Here is a 21,813-nt window from a genome sequence, read left to right on the forward strand (position 1 = left end):
TCACATTTTCTCAGAAATATAGATCTGAATAAAATTAAAAAACGGATCAAAACAATGAACATGTTGATGGAGGCCAATGGGACATTTTGGTGTAGATCTCTCAAAGAGCTTTCTCTGCTTCCAGTTATCACAAGTCTCTGACAACTGCAAACAACAGGCCTATCTCACGTTAATGTCATTCTCACAATAGGACTACACCACACAGTCATGACCTCACAGTTTAGAGGAGGTATAGAGAAGAGGGAGGGGTGGCTTGGGGAAGGCACTGTTTTTTCACGTAGAACTCAGTTACTAAGCTGTAACTAGTTCCTAAGTATAAAAGACTCTTGGCCTATGAAATAATAATATAACAATTGTTACAACAATATGAAAGGGGCGATTATGCCTACATTAAGTGTAATTTGATGTACTGTATACTGAAATTAAGTTCTAATTGTAAACACAACTTTGACTTGTTACGTCTATTTTTTACTTTTACTTATAGTAAGGACGTTTTCTTATTATTATTTGAGTACTTATTTTTCACATAATTAACAAGTGAAGGCTCCTGCTATGAAGAGAAATACATTGTGGTTGTCCATGCTCTAAATAAATATTCCCTAAGGTTTTTGCTGAAGAGCAGCTGGACAACCACCTCCTCTATTGGCCGGAGGACAAGACCTTTATCCTCAAAGCCAGTGTAGCCTAGAGAGACCAGCTGTTGTCTATGTTTGATCTGCAGGATGGGTATTGCATTATGGGAATGTTTGTCGCAGTCATAGTCCTGGGCACAAGAGGAGTTTGTATCATTTATCCAAATAATTTACAATCATCCGTTATCAGTTAATGAAACAAAAGTAAATCAAGTTAGAGCAATTGTCACCAGGAGCGACGAGCCTTATTTTGAAAACCACATAACGGAAGTGTCTATACAAAACATACATGGTAATTATGCATCAAGCATAAAAGATGATAATGACTTCCTCTTTGTTGATGCAACCTTCACAATGCAGTGTGTGAATCGCGCTGTTCCAGTAGTAGAATAAAATACACAGATATCTTGAGGTATCTGCTGAATACGGAGCACATTTTCGCATATTATTAGAGGATGTTACCCTTCACAGTATGGTTACCAATCATAGTCAGCTAAAAATGAGGTTACACATTTAAACCATCTTTATACTGTATAAACGGACACACATTTATGAGTTGATGGGAAGAAATTACTTTTACTGAGAACCTCTTATTTTCCCAATATATGTATTTATTTTTTACAAGCTTTTAGTATGAAATACACCCAGAAGTATTGTGTACTTAGGTTATATTGACTTGACACTGGGTGGCAACATGGAATAACGCTTGTGTCACAGGTAAGATGCATCAACCACACCGATAACGGTTTTATCCGTTAACCCAACTGCTTGCTTGCTTGCTCGGGTTCGGGCTCCACGAGCTGCCACAGTTAACTCAGAGCTTCGCGCTAACGGGTAACTTTTACAGCACGTTACATTAACATCCGCATTCGTCAGCTAGTTAGCAAACCGCTCCGCTAACTGAGCTCACATAGCTCACCTGGGCACAGCTGCTGCCAGGTCGCTTTCTTACTGTGATAAACACACGGACAGTACACGTTAATCGGGAGAAGACGGAGCTGCCGCCGATGTAAAACGGTAGAGTCCCGTTGAGGGTGTTGATATTGTATATATACGCTAGCTAACGTTATATATAACTGTATATTAGTGTCGCTCGGAGCTAGTCAACGTTAGCTTGTCACTGTTTGGTCCCCAACGGAGGAGTTGTGTGAGAAAACTAGCCAGAAATAACAGAGAAGACTTGGCAGTTAACGGAAATAACGTTTATTATTGTGTCATGTGTTCATGGTCACCGTGCTTGTGTGTTTAGCAGCGTAACATCCGCATTCATGTCTCTCTCATTATTGTTGTATTTGACGTAACACATACACCAATTTAAAATGTTGTTCAATGTTGTACACGGAATATTCTGTGTTTTAGTTAGATAAGAGTTAGCTAACACATGTCATCTGACAAGGACATTGTATCTGTTTTTTTAATAATTTGATCAGTCTATGACTTAATTGACATATTCATCAATAATGTATGAACTAGTTAAAGTGAGAAGAAAGATGACACTGCATTGTAATACTGCACTTTGTCTAGGCAGGGGAACAGAAAAAGTCAGGTGTATAGTTACTGGATGTTAAATTACCATTCAGAAAGTATGTAAAACTATACATGGCTCTCAATACAAACGTAAAGGAAAAATTAGGAACCTCAACACCTGTTTTTAATTAGTTTTCTAAGATAACATCTCATATGTTTTGGTTGTTGCATGAAAAGTAATGGTGATATCTCTTTAAAACTAGCACCTGCCTTGTCAGGTTGCAGTTTTACATGATATTATTATGTGATAACAGAGGACCAGTCATAGATAAGATTAGATATTACTTTATTCATCCCCAGGGGGAAATTACGTGAAGCAGCAGCAAACATGTTTACAAATATACAATACAATAAAATAAAATAGCAGGGCATTATACATTAATTTAAATAATAAAGGAAATGAAAATGTTAAAATGAAATAAAAATGAAAATGTATACAGTGTATCTAAAGTATAAAGTGATTCATGTCAGTAACTTCATTTCTCTCTCAATCGATCAACAGTTTTTGGAGAACTGAAGTCCTCGGCCCCACCTCTTGAAACTGGATTTTGAAGATACAGCGATGGATTTTCACCAATGACTTTTCCTTAATTCACAGTGACCATATATTTAATTCACTGTTTAGTTCAGCATCATGTTTCATCGCCATGGGATGATCGGTTAGTGAAACTGGCTGTTGTTATATTTGCTTCGATGTCCTGCGGAGAGGAACTATCCTAGACTAGAACCTCCAGCATCTACAGTTGACACTTTTACTGTTTCACATCAGTGCAGTCACACAGCTATGGGCTTTTGTTTGCCTGTGTGCAAGACTTTGCGGAGGGGGAAATATTTTCTACTACTCTTTGTCTCGCTGTCCGTGCTGGCATGGATCTCAACTTTTTCAGGCGAAACAGTGAAATCCGCTCAGGTTTTCTCCGCCTCACCACAAACTCTTGTCAAAGCCGACAGTCTGAGGGATCAACCTAACACTGAGACAGCAGCACCCAATCGATTAGAAACTCCACCACCAAAAGTCGAATGCCCTCAGAAGTCACCATTGCTACGTAAGAATTATTTGGGATTTAGTTGTTGTGTTTTTAAGTAGTTTAAATGTATCAGCTTCAGGTGCCTCTTGTTAATAGGAATGGTATTGTTCTCCGTTTTAGATCTCTTTCTGTAATTTCTCCACCTTCTTTTTAAAGTGACAACATGACAGTGTAGATAACTTTAACATTTAACTGTACTCTATTTAACTTTAACTCTAACATTAATCTGTGATGTCACCTTGAACATAGCGACTACAGCAGAGTGTGTAGTTTATCAAAACAAAATGAATTGTTGATTGTGCTGTACATGATAAATGATTTTGGTTTGTACGTACATGTATGTCAATATGGTTGTATACAAACAAACACGTCAGGGATATTTCCTCCATTGTATGTCAGTGTTGTCAATTCAAAACTGTCATGTCCAGGAAAATGTCATGTTAAATTAATCAGTTTCGTGTCTTGTGTCCATGTTGTCTCGTGATTTCCTGTTTTACTGTGAAAGTCAACTCTCCTCTTGTTTCAGGCAACTTGTTCCTTCTCCTGTGTGTTTCTCCTCTGGTCTGATTGTCTGCCTCGCTCCTGATTGTTTCCACCTGTGCCCTCCCCCTGTGTATATATTGTCTGCGTCTCCCTTTGTCCTGTGCCAGTTCGTCTTGTCTTTTGTGCCAGAGAACCAGCCATTTTAATGGAATTCACCAGTCACGATTTTATGTTACTTTTGGTCATGTAGATTTTCTGTTTTTTTTTGTTGTTACTTTGCCTTGAGTCGTGCGTATGGGTTCTAGTCCTTGTTCGGTCATGACAAAAACACTTGTGTATTGCATTTGCAGATAATACATGTCTGTCTAGTACAGGTTTGAAAAGAGAGCAAAAATAATTAGATTAAATGTGATATTTACTGCACTATATGATCACCTATAACAGTCTAGTCACTAAGATTTCTTGTTGAATTTGCTAACTTTCACAGAGGGATCTGTGAAGCTGTCCTTTGAATCCTCTCTAACACTGAAGGATGTGGAGAGTCAAAACAAAGGAGTGACTGAAGGCGAGTACGAGCCCTCAGACTGCACGGCGAGGCAGAGCGTGGCGGTCCTCATCCCTCATCGCAGCAGAGAGAGACACCTCCTCTACCTCTTGAACCACCTGCACCCCTTTCTGCAGAGGCAGCAGCTACACTACGCCATTTACGTAATCCAGCAGGTATACAGGCTCCATGTCACGTTTTCTGTCACAGGTTTCACATAAAACCCATTCATGTTTAGGTTTCATGTTTATAGAACTGAGAGTATTGATTTATGATATTAGAGAACTGATGTTGTAAGAATAAATTATTTTGAAATATATGTATTATTAGTATTAGCAAATGACTTCGTTAAAGTAGTTGTAATTCAAGCTCACCACTGTTACCATTTACTTTTGCAACTTATTTTTTTCTTCAAATTACAAAATGTCAATCAGGTAAAACAAAGAACTTGCCAGGACAACCTAACCCAACAACTTTTCAATTATTTTTCTCAAAATAATAGAAAAATCAGTTTCGGACATCCGTTTTCGTCAGTTCATTCATGCTAAAACTTGTAGACTTAAAGACTTCATGAAAGCAACAACTCGTGTTCAGTCATGCACAAAAACACTCCAGCTGAAAACAAAGCAACTAGTGAAGCTAAACATTCTCTAAAGCCAAAGGCAAATCATCTGCAACCAATGTTCTTTGTACTCCTTGTAAAAGGATCATTATTGGTAACTAGAAGGTTACAAATAGAGACATGCAAATCAACAGTGTGTCAGCACTGTTTACATTATTTGTTTATACTTTGAATGCAGTTTTTAACGATGAGTGTCCAGCTAAGGCTGGGCCACATTGTGAAAATCAAATACCACCAAATACCTCAATATCAATAGTGCGATGATATTGTAGGTTTGACTATTGGTGCGTTACAAAACTTTAAACAAGGAGATTTTTCATGAATAATCTACAGTAATGTGGATATATTGACTATATATATATATATATATATATATATATATATATATATATATATATATATATATATATATGTATATTGGTAGGTAAAGGCTCATATATTGGTAGGTAAAGGCTCATAATTAAACTGCTGGAACAGGCCAGTACGTTCTAGTGGTCCAAAATCTAAGCCAATATCTAGTCTCATATCCCATCGATATATTGCACGGCCCTAGTACAGCCACATATTCATCCAGAGTAGTTTATTTTCTGCCTTGTATGAAATGCTTTATAATGTATTTGTTCCCATGTGATCATGTGGTTCCATCCTGAAGCAGTCGCCGGCTTTCATGGTGACTACTTGTAAAAATCAATCAGCAAAAAGTACATTAAACTCCTTCATATTTACTTGCTATGCAGTTTATTTTCCTATAATAGCCTGAATAAGATTCAATAACTGGCCTACACAAGTAGCATTAAATCACTTTCTGATCTGCGGCTGTTCTGTAGATGACCCTAAAATCCGACCCTCCTACCTATTAATAATCTTATTTTTAATTGATCAAGCATAATGATATAAGAGAAGAACAACGGCATCGAAGCCGAACTGTACAACAGCAGATAGTGAATTTGTATTGTGTTTTCTGTTGTTTTAAAGGCTGGTGATGCAACTTTTAACCGTGCCAAGTTACTCAATGTCGGGTATTTGGAGGCACTGAAGGACTACAGTTGGGAGTGTTTCATCTTTCATGACGTGGACCTGGTTCCTGAAAATGATCACAATTTATACGTCTGTGACAATCAGCCCAAACACCTGGTGGTTGGCCGGAACGCCACTGGATACAAGTAAGTATGTGATTAAGAGTCATTTACTGATGGCTGAGTCTACAGTACCCATGTGAACATACACAATATTAACAGATGGCGATCTCCTCTCGCCTCATATTATCTTGAATGCTCTGAGATCAAATCTGAACAAATAACTGTACTTTTTCTTCATATTCTTCCTCTCCCAGGCTGCGTTACAAAGGCTACTTTGGAGGCGTCACAGCTATGACCAAAGACCAGTTTCATCGAGTGAATGGATTCTCAAACACTTACTGGGGTTGGGGCGGAGAAGATGATGACCTTCGCATCAGGTGAGACGGAAACAATGGAAAACAGGATTACGTGTTCTTTTGATCACATCTGGAGCAGATGTAGTACTTTCCTTCATTAATTCACAAGCGGGTCTGCCGTCTCAAACAGGGTTGAGCTGCAGAAAATGAAGATTGTCCGCCCGCCCGCTGATGTCGCTCGCTACACCATGGTGTTTCACAAACGGGACAGTGGCAATGAAGTAAACAAAGACAGGTCAGTAAATGTAGAGATGGGGATAATGTGTTCTGCTTTTATGGGTCAATTAAATGGGCCTTTTGCAAATTGAATCTCTTTGTTGATTTTTTTTATTTTGCGTCCTAGGATGAGGTTGTTGGGACAAACACCTCTGGTATGGAAAAAGGACGGACTGAACAGCTGCTCATATAAGACTATGTTGCTCGAGAGGCAGCCTCTTTATGTGAACGTTACTGTGGACATTGGTAAGCCATAGAAGGGAGATTACGAATGGGAAGCCCTACTGTGACCAAAAAATATTTGATGGTACATGTCTTTCAAGACTGAGCAATATTACTAACTATACTGACAAATTTGGTACCATTTTACTTGAACCACTCCTTCATATAATCTTTATTATAACTACAGATTGCTCTTAATGTTCACACTGTTGTGTGAACTGAATAACTGATAAGTCGACCGAGTGATGCAGCCATTAGGAAGCTGAGAATGAGAGTTAAATTGTTTTTAGAGACACATGTTTTCTAGGTTGTTGGTGGACAGTCTGTTTATTTCATGTTCACATCTCATACATATATGATTGTTTTAGGGTTGGTTTTCTACTGTGAGTTGAACACTTTTACATGTAAAAATATTGTTGGACTACAACTTCTCAAAGATTTTGTAACATGATCACAACCAAGAAAATTGGGGTAATGTAGCATAAAAATGTTTGACTGACATTTTTTATTTTAATTTGTAGTTAATATGAATCAATGTATGAAATTCAAAGTGATGCCATAATAATTATTTGAGACTGGCATTTGTTGGATTAATTTTAAATGTTTGCAGGTTGATTTGGGATGATTTATCATGTTTTGTATGTGTTGATGGGATCCAGATCACTTCTAACAGGATGTTTTTCTCTTTAGAACACCTATTTAATAAATAGTATTTTCTTATGAATTGTTTTCTGGTTTTCATGCAGGGGCAATAACCGTTTTGGCGCTACAATTTTGGTTTATTCGTTAAATATATCTAACAATGTATATATTTCTGACTGGATGGTTTTAGGATAAAACAAACAAACTAAAAAAAAAAAAAAAATTCTCCCTGGTTATTTGGAATACCATAAATAATTGTATTACCACTATTTTATGGAATTAATGTTACTGTGTGATTGTTGTAGTTTGCATATAACGGGCATATAATAAGCTGCAGTACATTGATCTGACCAGTAGGGGCCCTGAGAGCACAACATCTATCATTGGAAAAACCTCTTGAGTGAGGTCGCTCCTTGTTAACTATGAAAAGAGTGCTTTTATTGCCAGGCAATTTGCACAGCAGTAGCCTTAATTCACCGTGGTAACAAAATAACAACCTATTTAAGTCTTGTTTGGTTGAAATGTGGGAAGACTTCACACGGCACAAGCTTGAACCATATTGTAAACTAAAGAAAAGCAGATTATGTATTGTTTTATTCCTACATGACAAATCATAAGAAAACATAAATTTAAGATGAATATATGGTGAATTACTAAAATCTTTTACTCTCCATGATTTTAATATGAATACACAAATATGGACGATCTGGATTAAGTTGAACTGGGTCAATTAAATCAGCTGCTGATCTTATTAAAATAAGTTTAGTCTCTTATTGTCACAATGTTAGTGAACGGAGAGATACAGTTTGAATATAGATCATGGCATCCAAATCACTTTCTAGCACCATATCTAGACCCGCCGAGGGCAACTAGAATCAGTTTTACAATTGAATTTTCATCTTCACAAAAGTTTTGTATCAGGATTGGGTTGTGATTTCTTCTCTGGCATTTAGCCAAAGCTCAACTGCTGCAGATAAATCACAGCACTGCATCCCTCTGAGGACATAAAGAACATGTAGTAAAAGTTAGGGCAAGAATAACCCCTTACTATTCAGATACAATGTACTGTCTTCTTAGCATAGACAGCATAGCTTTTTCTAATTCTTTTTTTTTTTTTTTTAAACCAGTGCGAAGAAAGAGCGGGGTATCTGTCGCTTTGTATGGACAGAATGATGTCATCTCCTCTTCCTATAGTGCAGAAAGAAAGCTTTGTCTGGTTGAGGCCGAGCCTGGTCATCTAGATCACATGTGACATTCACAAAATACTTCTAGCACACAAAATATCAAGTCTGCAAGTCAGAATACTAAAAACTAGTCCTTTCCGATATGTTCAGTGGTGCCTGCAATGTGTACTTTATTCTTCCTGCTTGCAAATATAGGAACACTTGTACGAGTGGAGAAGTTATGACATTTGGGTTTTAGGATCTGTCATTTCCGTGTGAAACTGTTAAAAGGAGGAACAGGCTATCACTACCCAGGGAGTCTTTCAGGATCTTTCTCCGGTTATGTAACTGAATAACATTTAGTAAAGACGGGAAGTAATAAAGACACTGTAGTACAATAACATTTCAAAGCAATACGTTTAATGCATTCATTGATCACGTCTTTGTGATAACGTTGCAGTCTGGTTTGAAAAAGAAAAACATGACATGCGTAGCAGTTGGTAACGAGAACCATGTGTGTCGTCCATCTCCTCACCCTTACCCCTTCAACCCCCCCCCCCCATTTCCCATCTGTGCCCTTCAGGCCCTCACTTCAGTCACCTCCCACTTCCCTCTTCCTTCTGAACCCGTCTGTTTTTGTTTTCGAGCCCGGGCTCTTTGCACAGGAAATTGTATACATTGGGAGCATTCAGGAAGGCAGAGAGCAGCTTTCCCGTCAGCTCCAAGTTTGGACACATGGAAAAAATGGATAAAGGAGGTGAGTAATTCCTAAACCAGAAGAGAAACAAAAGTCAGCTGTTCTCCTCCCCTCACTTGACTTCCCTCATATTTACACAGTCTCAACATTTAAAAAATCTCTGCCATGAGTCCATCTCTAAATATAGAATATTCTAAAAATCGCAACGTGGAAATCTGATTAAAAATAAAAAACTAATGTTCCCGAGGGGATTTGCCTCTGTGCATTTGCTTCCTCAGCTACAGAGGAGCTAGTGAAAGGGGGAGACTGTGGAATGAAGGAAAAGAGGAGGAGATAAAAAAGGAGCAGAGGGAAACTGGCTGGGGGTTAAAAAAAAACAACAGGAAACCGACCGATTCTAATGCTGTTTCTGCAAATCCTTCAGAGATAAAGCAACAGCCTGCCACGTCCCAGCCAAGCAACAGTCACAACAGGAATTTTCATTGATCATCACTGCAACTTATGACAATCTAAAGGACTTAAAGTTCAAAATGTGACGTCACTTCTGCTCTCAGCCTCCAACAGTGTGGTTACTCAGAATGTGAGCGGATGCAGAGTTTTCGGGGCTGTTCGCTGGGATTTCTCTGGCTGCTTTTCTGACCTACAAACTCAACCTCTGTCGAGGTCATATGGATCGATCGCCGTGCTTCCAAGGATCTGTTTGTTTTAATCATCGGGACTACTAACTGGAGCCACATGAAGAATAAAGGGACAAAGCAGAAATCCAAAAAGAAAGGAAGCGAAAATGCGTTCGGCTGTGACCTGATAGAACATCTCCAGAGCTCAGCACAAGATGGTAAACTATTTATTTAGCTTTATTTTAACACTAACACTCTTTTACAAGCAGCTTTCATCACACTATAAGCGATTCCTTTCATTAATTACTTAATATGTAGAAGTTCAGATTTTTACTGAAAATGTAGGTTTATTAGTACTTTTGTGGATTATTATAGCTATGATAACTGTTTACATCCACATAATGTGGCCTCAATTGGACAAATAAGACAAAAAGTATAGTTATGTAACAAATATAGGCTTTGTTTAGAGATTACATATCAGAATAGTAGTTCTACATGTACTGTATTAAGGCCATTCATTCACACATAGGCTGTATTAAATGGTCCTTTGTGACTTTGGGTGTGGCTCTTACATTTTTAGGTAACTATAGTTACTATGACTGGTTTTATAACTAAGAAAAAGACTGGGCGGTGCTGTTGCTTATGGATGAGAGTAAATCACGAGTTATGATAAACACAGAGAACAAACTAAATGGGTCATCAAGTCCTAAAATATCAGGTTTGTTTGGGAGAATGTGTCATTTGATCTGTTTCCTGTCTTTTGATCTTACGTTCCTTTGTTACAAACATCATCTGTGATCATTTTTTTGTGAGGGGAGAACCATGATATGTCCAAAATAGACAAGTATCCCACATTTGAAAAAAGTCATATGAATAGCTGTGTTGAGGATAACTTTAAGGAAGACCAGTAAGAGTGCACACTCTGTGAGGCGGTGCATTCAGTGCAGGAAGTGAGGGAGGAGGTTTGTGTCGTACCTCTCCGTCAGAGATGTCCAGCAGACATATTGTGTCTTCAGAGTGGTTAGTGCATTCATTTGTTACTGCTTTTAAATATTACTGCAAGCTAACAGACACAAAGTAGATGTTAAGTTCAGAAGTTTTGACCATCAAAAAGCTTTTTAGGTTACGATACATCTGTAAGCAGTTAAAAACCTGATGCCCACATGTACCCTGCATAGCTCTACTTTTGTCTTTAAAGTTAAGTGTTGAAATAGATCCCATTTATGCATCACAACTTCACAATAAAGTGTAATGTTAATTTAAATTGTTCTACCCCACTTGCACAAATGAATTGCCCACTTACAATCACAATCTCTCTGTATTTGTGAGGAAAGTCTTTAAAGGGAGAAAATAATATTGACAGTTCACGTTTATATGATTAAACATTGAAATAGCTGAAAATAATAATGAGCAATAGAGGGTGATCAATAAAAGTGTTTGGTCTTCACACTTAATCAGGATTATGTTGAGTTGTTTACTACATTTATTTTAATGATGTCATTGTAAAACTACAATAATTTCAGACTCGACAAAACAAACTTTTTATAATCAGATATACAAACATGAATTATCGGGAGAGTTTGTAAATCCAACCACTGAGCGGCAGCTGCAGTTTCAACGTTTAATGGAACATTTAGGAGTATTTTGTGAACATACAAGTTGAATCTGTGTACTCTGTTTTTAGATTGTCTCCAATTGTAGCTTAAAAAGTGCCTCTCAGCACATCATGAAATGATTTGATATGTCATCATAAAGCACCTTTAGAAATCTGTCCAAACTGTACTTGTGTTACCAGTCGACAAGAAGCAGAGCTCTTCCCTCAGTGCAGAGACTGAGAGGTGCTAAATGAAGGCTCCAGAGTTAAATTCGACCACAGGCATGTCGCTGAAAGTACAATTAAGTCAAAGACATGAGAATGAGCAATTTCAGAGAAATGAACCATTGTGGAAACTATTCTTTCATTTTGTGGAGGATGGATTTTGTTTGTTTTTTATTCAACAACAAGAGACATGGAAATAAGAGTGTAGTTAAAATGGGAAAGTCTACAAAAGTAACTACCAAAAGAATAACTAATTACTAGGACATAATGGAATGAAATAACATTCATTCATATGGCAAAAAGGATTAGAAATGTAAGGCTGCTTATATAACTAAAACTCTCATTTCTTTTTATAATATACAATGTTTTTTCTGTGAAAGAAAGTTATGCCATATTAACTATTGATGTTCAAATGTAAATATGAAGTATCTTCTTTAAACCTGCACTAACACACTGCTTAGAGGTCACAATGTTTTGGTCCATGTCAGACTTGGAAAATGCTATAAAAAGCAAAGCAAAACCAAAGTGGAAGTTAGTCTTTATATCTGAGAAGAGTTGCACTTAATTCACATTATTATGGAGCCAGGATTAATCAACATTTGGGTTTGCCTCATCCCTAGTGTCTGTTCCTTCAGCCACACTATAGGCACAATACAGCTGATCTTAATTGTCTTTGTTTAAAAAGAAACCCACACGCAATCAAAATAAACGTTTTGCATTCAATTACTTTCAGCTAACGTTGTGGTCAGACTGAATCCGAGCACGTGATTTAGCTGTCAAGTGTTTTGTTTTTTTTACCTGCAGGTAAACCCTTGTGTACAGAAGGTGATGTACTGTAGTTCAGAAAGCTGTGTAGGTCAGTAGCAACATTTCAAAAGCCGTTTTCTATTAGAGGAAATGTCGTAAGTAATACCAGCTACAAGGACTGGGTGTGTCAACCTTCCTCTGAAACAAACAAACCATTTTTAACTTCCTGTCAAAGTCCACCTACAATCAGCGGCCCTAAGGAATAGAAACCAGACCTAGTGGAACAAACCCCTATATAGCATGAAGTCCACCGTATGTGCATTGTTACTGACGAAACATTAGATTCACAGTGTTCCTTCTCCAGCTTTTAAGATTTGTGTGTGACCATCAAGTCCAGTATATGACTAAAAGTACATAACCAAGTTTCTTAACTTCAGTTCCTCAGGTTCTCAAGAAATGTGCAGAGTTTATTGAGGAGCACGGGATTGTGGACGGGATCTACAGACTGTCGGGGGTCACCTCAAATATCCAGCGTCTCAGGTACTCATGCAACATGTCCAGTAAGGTTTTTGACCCAACAACAACCTCAAGTCATAACAAATAGTAGAATTAGGTTAAAAGAATTATGATTTCATTATAAAGCAGCAGTGTTTTAACCTTCTTACATTCTCAATAAGTACATGTGTATACATCCTGGTAGTTAAGAAAACTATGTTATCTTAAATCAAATAGTTCAGCTACTTTTTGATTAACCTGGGCTGAATAAATAGTCATGATGATCTTTAATGTACATATTATATTTCTCAGATTAGTATTGAGCTTGTGGTAGCATTACAGTTTTTTTTGCCACAACAATGTTAGTCGACTGAATAGACCTCAATCTATTATGCCACGTACTGCAACAGTTAGCAGGGGTAGTAACAATCAAAGCATTCAGCTAACTGTGTTTGTGTGCGTGTGTGTGTGTGTGTGTATATGTGTGTGTGTGTGTGTGTGTGCAGGCAGGAATTCAGCTCCGAGGCGTGCCCTGACCTTACAAAGGAAGTGTACCTCCAGGACATCCACTGTGTGGGTTCCTTATGTAAGCTGTTCTTCAGGGAGCTACCCAATCCTCTGCTCACATATGAGCTATACAGCAAATTCACTGTGAGTACATTCACATTTACAGTTTTGCTGTAAAGAAAATAAGAAAAATCTCTTCCCTGGAGAATACAGTATCATTAGCTCATGAAATGCAAAGAACATACAAAATTAAGTAATTAAACTAAAGTATGACTTAATATCATTCGTCATCTTTGTGATTAAGAGTAGGAGGTTTGCTGCCTATAATCATAAAAAGATGCCCCTGCATACACTGTATGAAAAACCTCATTGTAAGAGACCGATTTATTATCTGTTTTAGATAGATAGATAATAGATGGAGAGATAGAAATATATATAGATAATAGGTAGATAATACATTTGTTTGTAGCAGCAGCAAACAAGGTTACAATATATGTAATACAATATAATAATTAAATAATAAAGTATATAAAGGGAAAGCGGTGCGATGTTGATTCAATTTGACGAGGATCTGGCCAGAGGTGATTTATTATACAGTCTCAGTAGTCAGGAATGTTCTCCTGTATCTGTCCTTGTGACAGTGGAGCTGACGCAGTCTGTTGGAGAACGTGCTCCGCTGTCCCTGCAGTAGGTGGTGGAGAGGGTGGTCCGGGTTAATCAAGATGGACAATAAGTTTGTCAGTGTCCTCCTCTCCACCACCTGTTCCGGATTGTCCTGTTAATCTTGTTTTATCTTGTGTGTGTTTTGTGGGCTACACTGTTGCCAAGCAGTTCTAGCAAGTAACAATTTAATATTAAAGCACTATTTAAATATTAAAATTTTTTATTGCTGTCCCTTTTGGATCACAGGCGGGTTTAAGGTTTGTAAGGAAGCAAGAGCAAAAACATTAAAATGTACATTTCCAAATGTATCTGTTAACCTGTGGGGCAACATTGGTGTGGCACAGTCTCTACATTTAGCATTTTCTGTATGAACTGCAGATGTGAAAGAGACTTTAGAGAGAAGCAGGAGAGAAGGAATCCAGAACTGTGAGACCGGTTCATGCTTTCTGTGAAGCTGTCTGTGTACCCTGACGGGCTATTAGCATACCTTGGCATAAATACATCTGATGCTGCTTGTGCCTGAAAAACTCCAGCACTGCAGTGCTTTAGGAAAAGTCAGTTCCTCACGTGGCATAATATGTAAAGAAAACCCAGTTTAGTCTTTCTAGCCAAGTTGTCTTGGAAGGAATGAACTGTTAACAACATAGTCATTGAGCAGGATGTGTGCATTCGTGTAATATTGATTCAAGCACCTATTTGACCGGGCATCATGCTTACTAATGCATAATGTCACTTAGATGTTAATCTTTGGCTATAACTATTAGACAGACTGCAGGATGAGCACGTTTTACTACTAATGTTGACGACCTCACACGTGACTAACAAATGCAGCTAACATGCTCAACTGTTGGAGCCTCAATCCGATTAGTTTGACTGCACGCACTCCAGCATGTCTGTTTACCTTTGTTGAGGCGTGATGGAAGGGCGGGGCATGCATTGTGATCACAGCGATACCCTTTTACACACAGACCCTGTAATTTGTTTAAGAATATGTAATTAGTAAGTCTGAATCTGATTCTGGTTTTCTAAACCATAATAATAAACTGACAAAAAAAGTATGACTGCAATGCTGGTTAGGCTCCGGAATCAAGCATCCAAATCTTTCTTTTTTGCCGACCTTTGAAGTGAATTATTTTGACATGGACATCTTTCTGTTTTACGTGCAGGAAGTGGTCTCGGTCCAGGGGGATCATGAGAGACTGTTACACATTCAGGGGGTCATCAAAGAACTGCCGACCCCTCACTTCAGGTGAACTTCAGCCCTTTATACTCATTTCACAGCAGTAAAGACAACTGACAGTCCCGATTTTACACATAGTATTGTAAAAAGTGTGACGAGAAGTGTTTTTCAACTCTCCACAGGACTCTGGAGTACCTTACTAAACACTTGGCCCACCTTGCCACCTTAAGCACCCAGACAAACATGCATACACGTAACCTGGCGCTGGTTTGGGCTCCAAATCTATTACGGTGAGTTTAGCTTCACAGACGTGCTTCACTTGACTAATGAAAACAATAAAAATAACCTTCAATAAATAAGGTAATGTAGAGATACTTTCCAGTATAACAGATTGGTACTTTTTTGCTCTTTTAACTTTGTATTCATACACAAAATGTTTGGAAGGTATGCATGAATACATTGTTTTGTAATTTTATTCAAAGAATTCTAATATGTAATATTTTATCTTTAATTTTCTTAGATCTAAAGATATTGAGGCGTCATGTAATAATGGAGACATGGCTTTCCAGGAGGTGCGGATACAACAGTCAGTGGTTGAGTATATTCTAAACCACACAGAGGAGATCTTCAGTGATTCGGTGCAACTCAAACCCAAAGAAGGTATTCAACAAATGCACACAAACTCTTTTGTGGGAGAAATATTTAGGCTCAAGGATTTTCTAACTGACCAAAAAAAACTGACTTATTATACCTTTCCAGGACATAGTTTGATGTGTGGGGAGAAGTACGCCACACTCCCGATCAGTGGCCAGTGTGAACCGATGAAACTGATGAGCCTGGAAGAAGCCCAGGCCCGTTCCTTAAGTCCAAACCATCCTGTGCATAGAGAACGTCAGCGAGAGAACAGTCTGCCTAATACCAGCACTGCCACGCTCTACCACACCGTCATAGACATATCAGACAGCAAGTATGACAGACTTGGATTCAGTCCAGTGAAAGTGTTTGATTCATGCACAATTTATGTATTACTGTCAGGACGTTGTTAGACAGCACTGGACTTAATATTCTCTGTGGGTCTTTTAGGAGAAAGTTATCTGGGAAATCAAAGAAGTGGAAGTCCATCTTCAACCTGGGACGGTCTGTGGAGTCGAAGGGAAAACTGAGCCGGAACGGCAGTGTGTTCATCAGAGCACAAGGGACAGGTAAAGTGTCCACAATGCCCTAACCATGTCAACAAACTATACAGATGTTTTAATTGTTTAAAAAAAATACATGTTGACAGCTTCCTGACACTTAAAATATGTTGTCAAAGTGTGCTAATGTTTTTTCAAACAGAAAAGGCAGCTCTTCGTCCATCCAGGAGCATGGAGTCGTTGTGCTCCTTGCCAACAGGTGGGGATACAACCTAGATACTTTAATTTAAACACAGGACAACATGTATATGATGGTGTAACACTTATTTTTACCACACAGATGATGACAGAACAGGAAACAAAAGTCCAGCCAGTGGATCTGGCAGCATTTTTGTTCCGGATTTAAAGTCCAGAACGCTGGACTCACTCTTTGATCTGAGCGAACACGATGCAAACTGGGAGTTTAAAGGGACAAAAGCTGGAGGAGCAACAGGTGGCTGGAGCTCTAGCATGGACATGAAGTGTTCAGCAGGTGCCTCTGCAGCCCCTCAAAAAACGCTGCCAGAGCAACTGAAGGTGTTCAAAGGTGATGACCTCAGCGGCTACAAGCCCACCTCTCCGAAAAGCAGGAGGATGTTGTACTCGGGCTCCTCCCACAACAGCTCCTCTCGGCCCTCCTTCCCAGGAAGCTTCTTCCCGCTGGAGTCCTCACCGAGGCATCAGCGCAGAGCTGTCAACATATCAGAGCCTTTTGCTGTGTCCGTACCCCTGCGTGTGTCAGCCGTTATCAGCTCCAACAGCACGCCATGCAGGGTGCACATCAAGGACAAAGCTGCTGCTCTGAAACCGTGTAAAGAGAGCTCGGAGCAGAGCGGCAACAGTGGAAAGAGCAACACTTTCCCCCAACTGGAACTCAAGAAGCAGGAAGGAACGGAGAAGAAACACTCAGAGGAGCCGACTTTGAGAGTCCGGCCAGAGGGTGGGGTCATATTATCACATGCTAAAGTGGCTTATTTACATTTCTCATTAAAGTCATACATGTGTTATAGGATGACGTGACATTGTTCTTCTTCTTTTATTCAGATGCAAGCAAAGAAATGTTGCAAGGAGGTCAAGGAGGGGTGAATACTTCTGAATTGGAACCAGCGTCCCATGCAAACGCGAGAGAAGGCAAAGATGCAGCGCCATCTCCTGGTAAAGAACTGCAGGACCAGCAGATGACTATGCAGCTGGTAAATCATGGAGTTTAGTGGGCTTCCTTCCACTGGAGCAGAATTACAGATGCTATCTTTGATTGGGGCTTACGCTTTCTGTTAATTGTATCATCAAATTAAGTTTTACAATATGAAAGGCTAAAACATTTCAATAAAAAGTCAGTATGAGTCAGTAAATCAAACACCATGGTATCTGTATTATTATTAGTTCTCAGTTTTCATAATCCCTGGGCCATCCAATTCTCAGATAATTGTGATTTATAAGTAAAAAATACTAGCACTGTTATCTGAATCCCAATACAACTGCTAAAAGAGGAAACATTTGTTTGCACTTTGAGTTGTAATCCTATAGTTACATAGCTTTCTTTTTTCCAATTAGAATCATTGGTTAATCCTTCTATTTCTTTTTTTGTTTGTTTCTCATTTATACTTTCTCAGGATAAGGGATCTTCTACTGGGAAAGAACTGTGGTCTGACCTCCACCAAGAGCTGAAGATAACTGAACCTGAAATCGACCTGCTGGATGAGACTTTCAACCCCGTATTCAGTACCAAGAGCACCTGTGAGGGCGAGAAGTTAACGATGGACGTGGAGTCAAAACGGAGCCGCAGCTCTCCGTCTCTGTCGTTGCTCTTTCAAGATCAGCCTCCGTGCTCCTCTCTGAGTGATCACGTAATCCCCACTGGATCAGACTCGGCAAAGAAACAGCCCTCAGAGTCGGACATCTTATTTTCTCTTCACAACAACACAGAAAGCGTTCACGCTGCTACGGTGGGTGAAAAACAGAAGAAGCTCCATCTAAAACTCAAACCCTTCCACAAAGATGACACAAAACAGTGCCAACTTCCTTTAGAAAAACCCTGTTTGAATAAAGTTATGAATCCTCTGACGATAGAGGATACTCCAACGGTTGTCGTCTTCTCGGGAGCAGATGATACCGACACAAAAGTTGAGAAACTTGAAATCCCCCAAGGAGAAACAAACGACTCTGGTGAGGCAGCAAAGAAGAATGTGATTTCTGCGGTGGAGGTTATTCAGAGGCTGTCAGTGTGTTTGGAGGAGAGACGTCGCACCTTGGAGCTGCCAAACCTCGACAACTACGAAGGATGTGGAGGAAACCCAGAGGAGCTGGACTTGATGGAGCCCTGGGAGGATTTTAGCTCCACCAAGCAGTGGGTTACCAGTCCGCTCCACTCACCTGACGTAGAGGAGTTGTTCAAGCAGCTGTCGCCCTTCGGCTCTCGTGAGGAAACTCAGATTTCATCTCCTTCAGTTGATAATAACAAACAGTGTCTCATTAAGAGCACTGAACACCTCTCAGGAAACATTCCTCAGACTACCGGGAGCAAAGAAGAGACTAAATGGACGTGTTTGCCGTCAGGGATCAGCGTGAACAGCAGTAGCACAACACAACCTCACACAGGAAAATGCAGCACAACCAAACAGAAGAATACAGCATCATCTCAGCGGTTTTACAGACAGATGTCTTATGAGGCAGAGAAAAGAGAGGAACATTGCTTTTCTAAACACAGACCGTATTCACTTAATTTAGACCTTGGCCATCGATGCATCAGAGACATTTCAAATCAGCAAAACCGTAATTCATCAGAGTTTCCCTCTTGTCAGAGAGGATTGCTGACCTCCTCCGAGTCTGTGAATAACAGGCTTCCCTCAGAGTTGGAGTTGTTTCTGAGTGATCGGCAGGCGCCTCTACGCCGAAATTCAGCCCCGGTCAGCGTGTCATCAGTGCGAACGGCCTTCATGATAAAAACATGCCAGGCCAAAGCCGTGCCAGTCGTCCCTCCGAAGGTGCAGTACAGCCAGATACCTCCCTCCAGACGCGACAATGATTTTGATTCAGCGAAGGAACAAGAAAAGGAACATCCTAAAATGACTGCAGAGAAAAGCAATGCTGCACCTCCTCCAGTGATGTCCGATCTAAAGGAGGAGCTGGAGAATAAAGAGCCTAAACCAAAACACCAAAAACACCCACATGTTGCTGAGTCCGCTCCAGAGCTGCCAGTCATCCGGAGGAGACACGCGCCCAGCCTGGAAGTGTTTGTGGATTGTCCCCGACCCAACAGGAACCTCTTACAAAGACCGTCCTTTAGGAACAGACAGAGACCTCAGAGTCTCATCCTGCTCAGCCCTCCTTTTCCCATCATGGACTATCCTACGGCAGGAGATGACGGTAAGCTTTCATCCATCAAGAGCCTGAACGACACCTCGGCAATGAATGTCTTTTCGAAAGAGATGGCGGAGAATTTAAGGACGCCGGAGGGGATCGCCCTTCAAAACAAAATGACCATTCCAAAAAGTGGACAGAGACTGGAAACATCAACCAGCTGCTTCTACCAGCCGCAGAGGAGGTCGATGATATTTGACAGCAGGAGCCACAGACAGATTGAGTGACTGCTGACTATGAGACTGGCTGTGTGTTTAAAGATACAGTATTCAAGGAAAGTGAAAGGAGGATGATATAATAACCTAATGTGAATCCTAGCATTGTGTTTGCTATGATTCACACATTTATTAAGGGAGGAAGTCTTTGTACAATTTCAGATTTTGAAGTATTTGAGACAGTGGAGAGAAAGCCACGATGTATGTGAAAGCAATTTAAGCTTGACTGAGATCTAGGGCTGCAAACTAAGAATTTTAAAAAACAGAAATGTTAATGTTGCAGATTATTTTCTAGATTAGTCGATTTAAAATATCAGAAAATAGTGATAACGTTTCCCAGTGCCCAACTTGTGTTTGAAATTGCTGGTTTGGTCCAACACCGAAACATATTTAGTTTATCATTAAGGATTAACTCAAGGTCCTCTTTTAGCTTTTTCAAGAGGTTTCAATTGCATCTCACAGTCTTTCTCAGAGGATTATTCAGTTGTCATGGAGATATAAGTCACTGAGCAAGTGCCATCCACTGAGGAAGACGTTGGAATGCAGTTGAAATCTCCACAAAAAGCTAGTACGATTTTTTATTTTATGGTCAAATTCAAAAGGATTTTTTTTTTTATGTTTCTTTTTAATCCTCCCTTATTCTAAAAATAACTTTTGTCTTGAAATAAAAAGGTCACCCGGTTGATGACAAAGAAACTGCTTAACAACCACACATTTGATCACATAGATGAAGATGTGTTTATTTATTCCTTTATTAAGATACACTTGATATGAAGTAAACGTGAAACCTATATGCATTAATTAGCTCCGTGATAAGCTGATGGCAATGTGATTTTTTTAAACTGATATTTAAAAGGAAAATAATTGTTCTGATTTAAATACATCAAACTAGATTGATAGTATTTACCCACAGATGAATCTTAATTCAAATGTATCTTTATTTTCCGTAATAGTTATTGGTATTTTATGGCAATTTTTTGTTGTTGTTTGGTTTTTGACAATAATGAGAACCAGCATTTTAGACAAGAGTAAAGAGTATGTGACGTTATCAAAAGTAAGAGCCTGGAGCTGCTCTGCTGACAGTGAACTGGAGGTGGACTTTGTGCACGCTGACTGTATTTCATGTGTTTGAGTCAGATGATGGCATCTCCAGGTTTGTGTCTATTTTCTTTGCATTAAACGAACAAAGGATTTGATGTATTTCGCTTTATCGCATGATCATAACATAGTTTGGATGTTTCAGGAGTCTACAGTGTATTTTCTAAAGATGCGGATGTTATTGAGGTGACAGTATTTTTGTATACTGAAGTTTGGATGGACTGGATGAATGATGGCAGTGTTTTATAAAAAATAAAAAAAAGGAAGTTTGAGAAATGAGAATTGTTTTTTAAATGAGTTTTGTAACTTTTGTATACTTGATACTGAAAAGGATTGACTGAAGCGTCTGTATTCATAGGAAAAACAACTGAAATGTTTTGCTTTAAGTATCTGATGGCGGCACCTGAAGTAATGTAAAAAAAGACACTTGATGAGTTTTGTTAAAACCGAATTTCTGAGAATAAAAAGTTCTGAAAATCACACGAGTCACTAGTTCACATGGCTTTCATTAAAACATGCCAAGCAGTGAAATTCTAACAATCTGGTAAACCCCTGTCACCAGTTAAAAAAACACATTTATTTAGTTAAATGTTACATGAGGTCTCAACTTCGACAAGCAGATGTTTAGCAGTTTTTCGTTTGACTACTCTGTATTTTTTTACCTGGGGGTTGAATGTCATCTGAGAGAACATGGACTGGGTGTCAATCATTGCAACAACAGGTAGAATA

The 21,813-nt window shown here is 39.1% G+C and overlaps 2 protein-coding genes across 5 annotated transcripts; both read left to right on the forward strand.

Annotated features, from left to right (window-relative positions):
• Positions 1-984: 984 nt before the first annotated feature.
• Positions 985-7,433, forward strand: b4galt4 (UDP-Gal:betaGlcNAc beta 1,4- galactosyltransferase, polypeptide 4). 3 transcript variants are annotated; one of them, XM_034550991.1, is made up of 7 exons: positions 985-1,349; positions 2,662-3,205; positions 4,158-4,390; positions 5,812-5,999; positions 6,170-6,292; positions 6,402-6,506; positions 6,615-7,433. In XM_034550991.1, exons 2-7 carry the CDS (start codon positions 2,944-2,946, stop codon positions 6,742-6,744), a joined length of 1,041 nt encoding a protein of 346 aa, XP_034406882.1. In that variant the 5' UTR covers positions 985-1,349; positions 2,662-2,943; the 3' UTR covers positions 6,745-7,433. The 3 variants fall into 3 exon arrangements, with proteins under 3 accessions (XP_034406882.1, XP_034406884.1, XP_034406883.1); XM_034550993.1 differs by lacking the exon at positions 985-1,349 and adding an exon at positions 1,356-1,466; XM_034550992.1 differs by lacking the exon at positions 985-1,349 and adding an exon at positions 1,443-1,649.
• Positions 7,434-9,145: 1,712 nt separating this feature from the next.
• Positions 9,146-21,569, forward strand: arhgap31 (Rho GTPase activating protein 31). Of its 2 annotated transcripts, none has more exons than XM_034550058.1 (13): positions 9,146-9,271; positions 9,766-10,046; positions 12,832-12,934; positions 13,396-13,540; positions 15,226-15,308; positions 15,422-15,529; positions 15,760-15,899; positions 15,999-16,206; positions 16,323-16,441; positions 16,575-16,631; positions 16,713-17,351; positions 17,456-17,604; positions 18,025-21,569. In XM_034550058.1, the coding sequence occupies exons 2-13, from the start codon at positions 9,947-9,949 to the stop codon at positions 19,996-19,998; spliced, it is 3,825 nt and encodes a 1,274-aa protein (XP_034405949.1). In that variant the 5' UTR covers positions 9,146-9,271; positions 9,766-9,946; the 3' UTR covers positions 19,999-21,569. The 2 variants fall into 2 exon arrangements, with proteins under 2 accessions (XP_034405949.1, XP_034405948.1); XM_034550057.1 differs by having other exon boundaries at positions 9,148-9,271; positions 9,636-10,046.
• The last annotated feature ends 244 nt before the right edge of the window (positions 21,570-21,813 follow it).

Source organism: Cyclopterus lumpus, chromosome 14 (genome assembly GCF_009769545.1).
Source record: "Cyclopterus lumpus isolate fCycLum1 chromosome 14, fCycLum1.pri, whole genome shotgun sequence".
In the NCBI taxonomy this organism is placed as follows: Eukaryota; Metazoa; Chordata; class Actinopteri; order Perciformes; family Cyclopteridae; genus Cyclopterus; species Cyclopterus lumpus.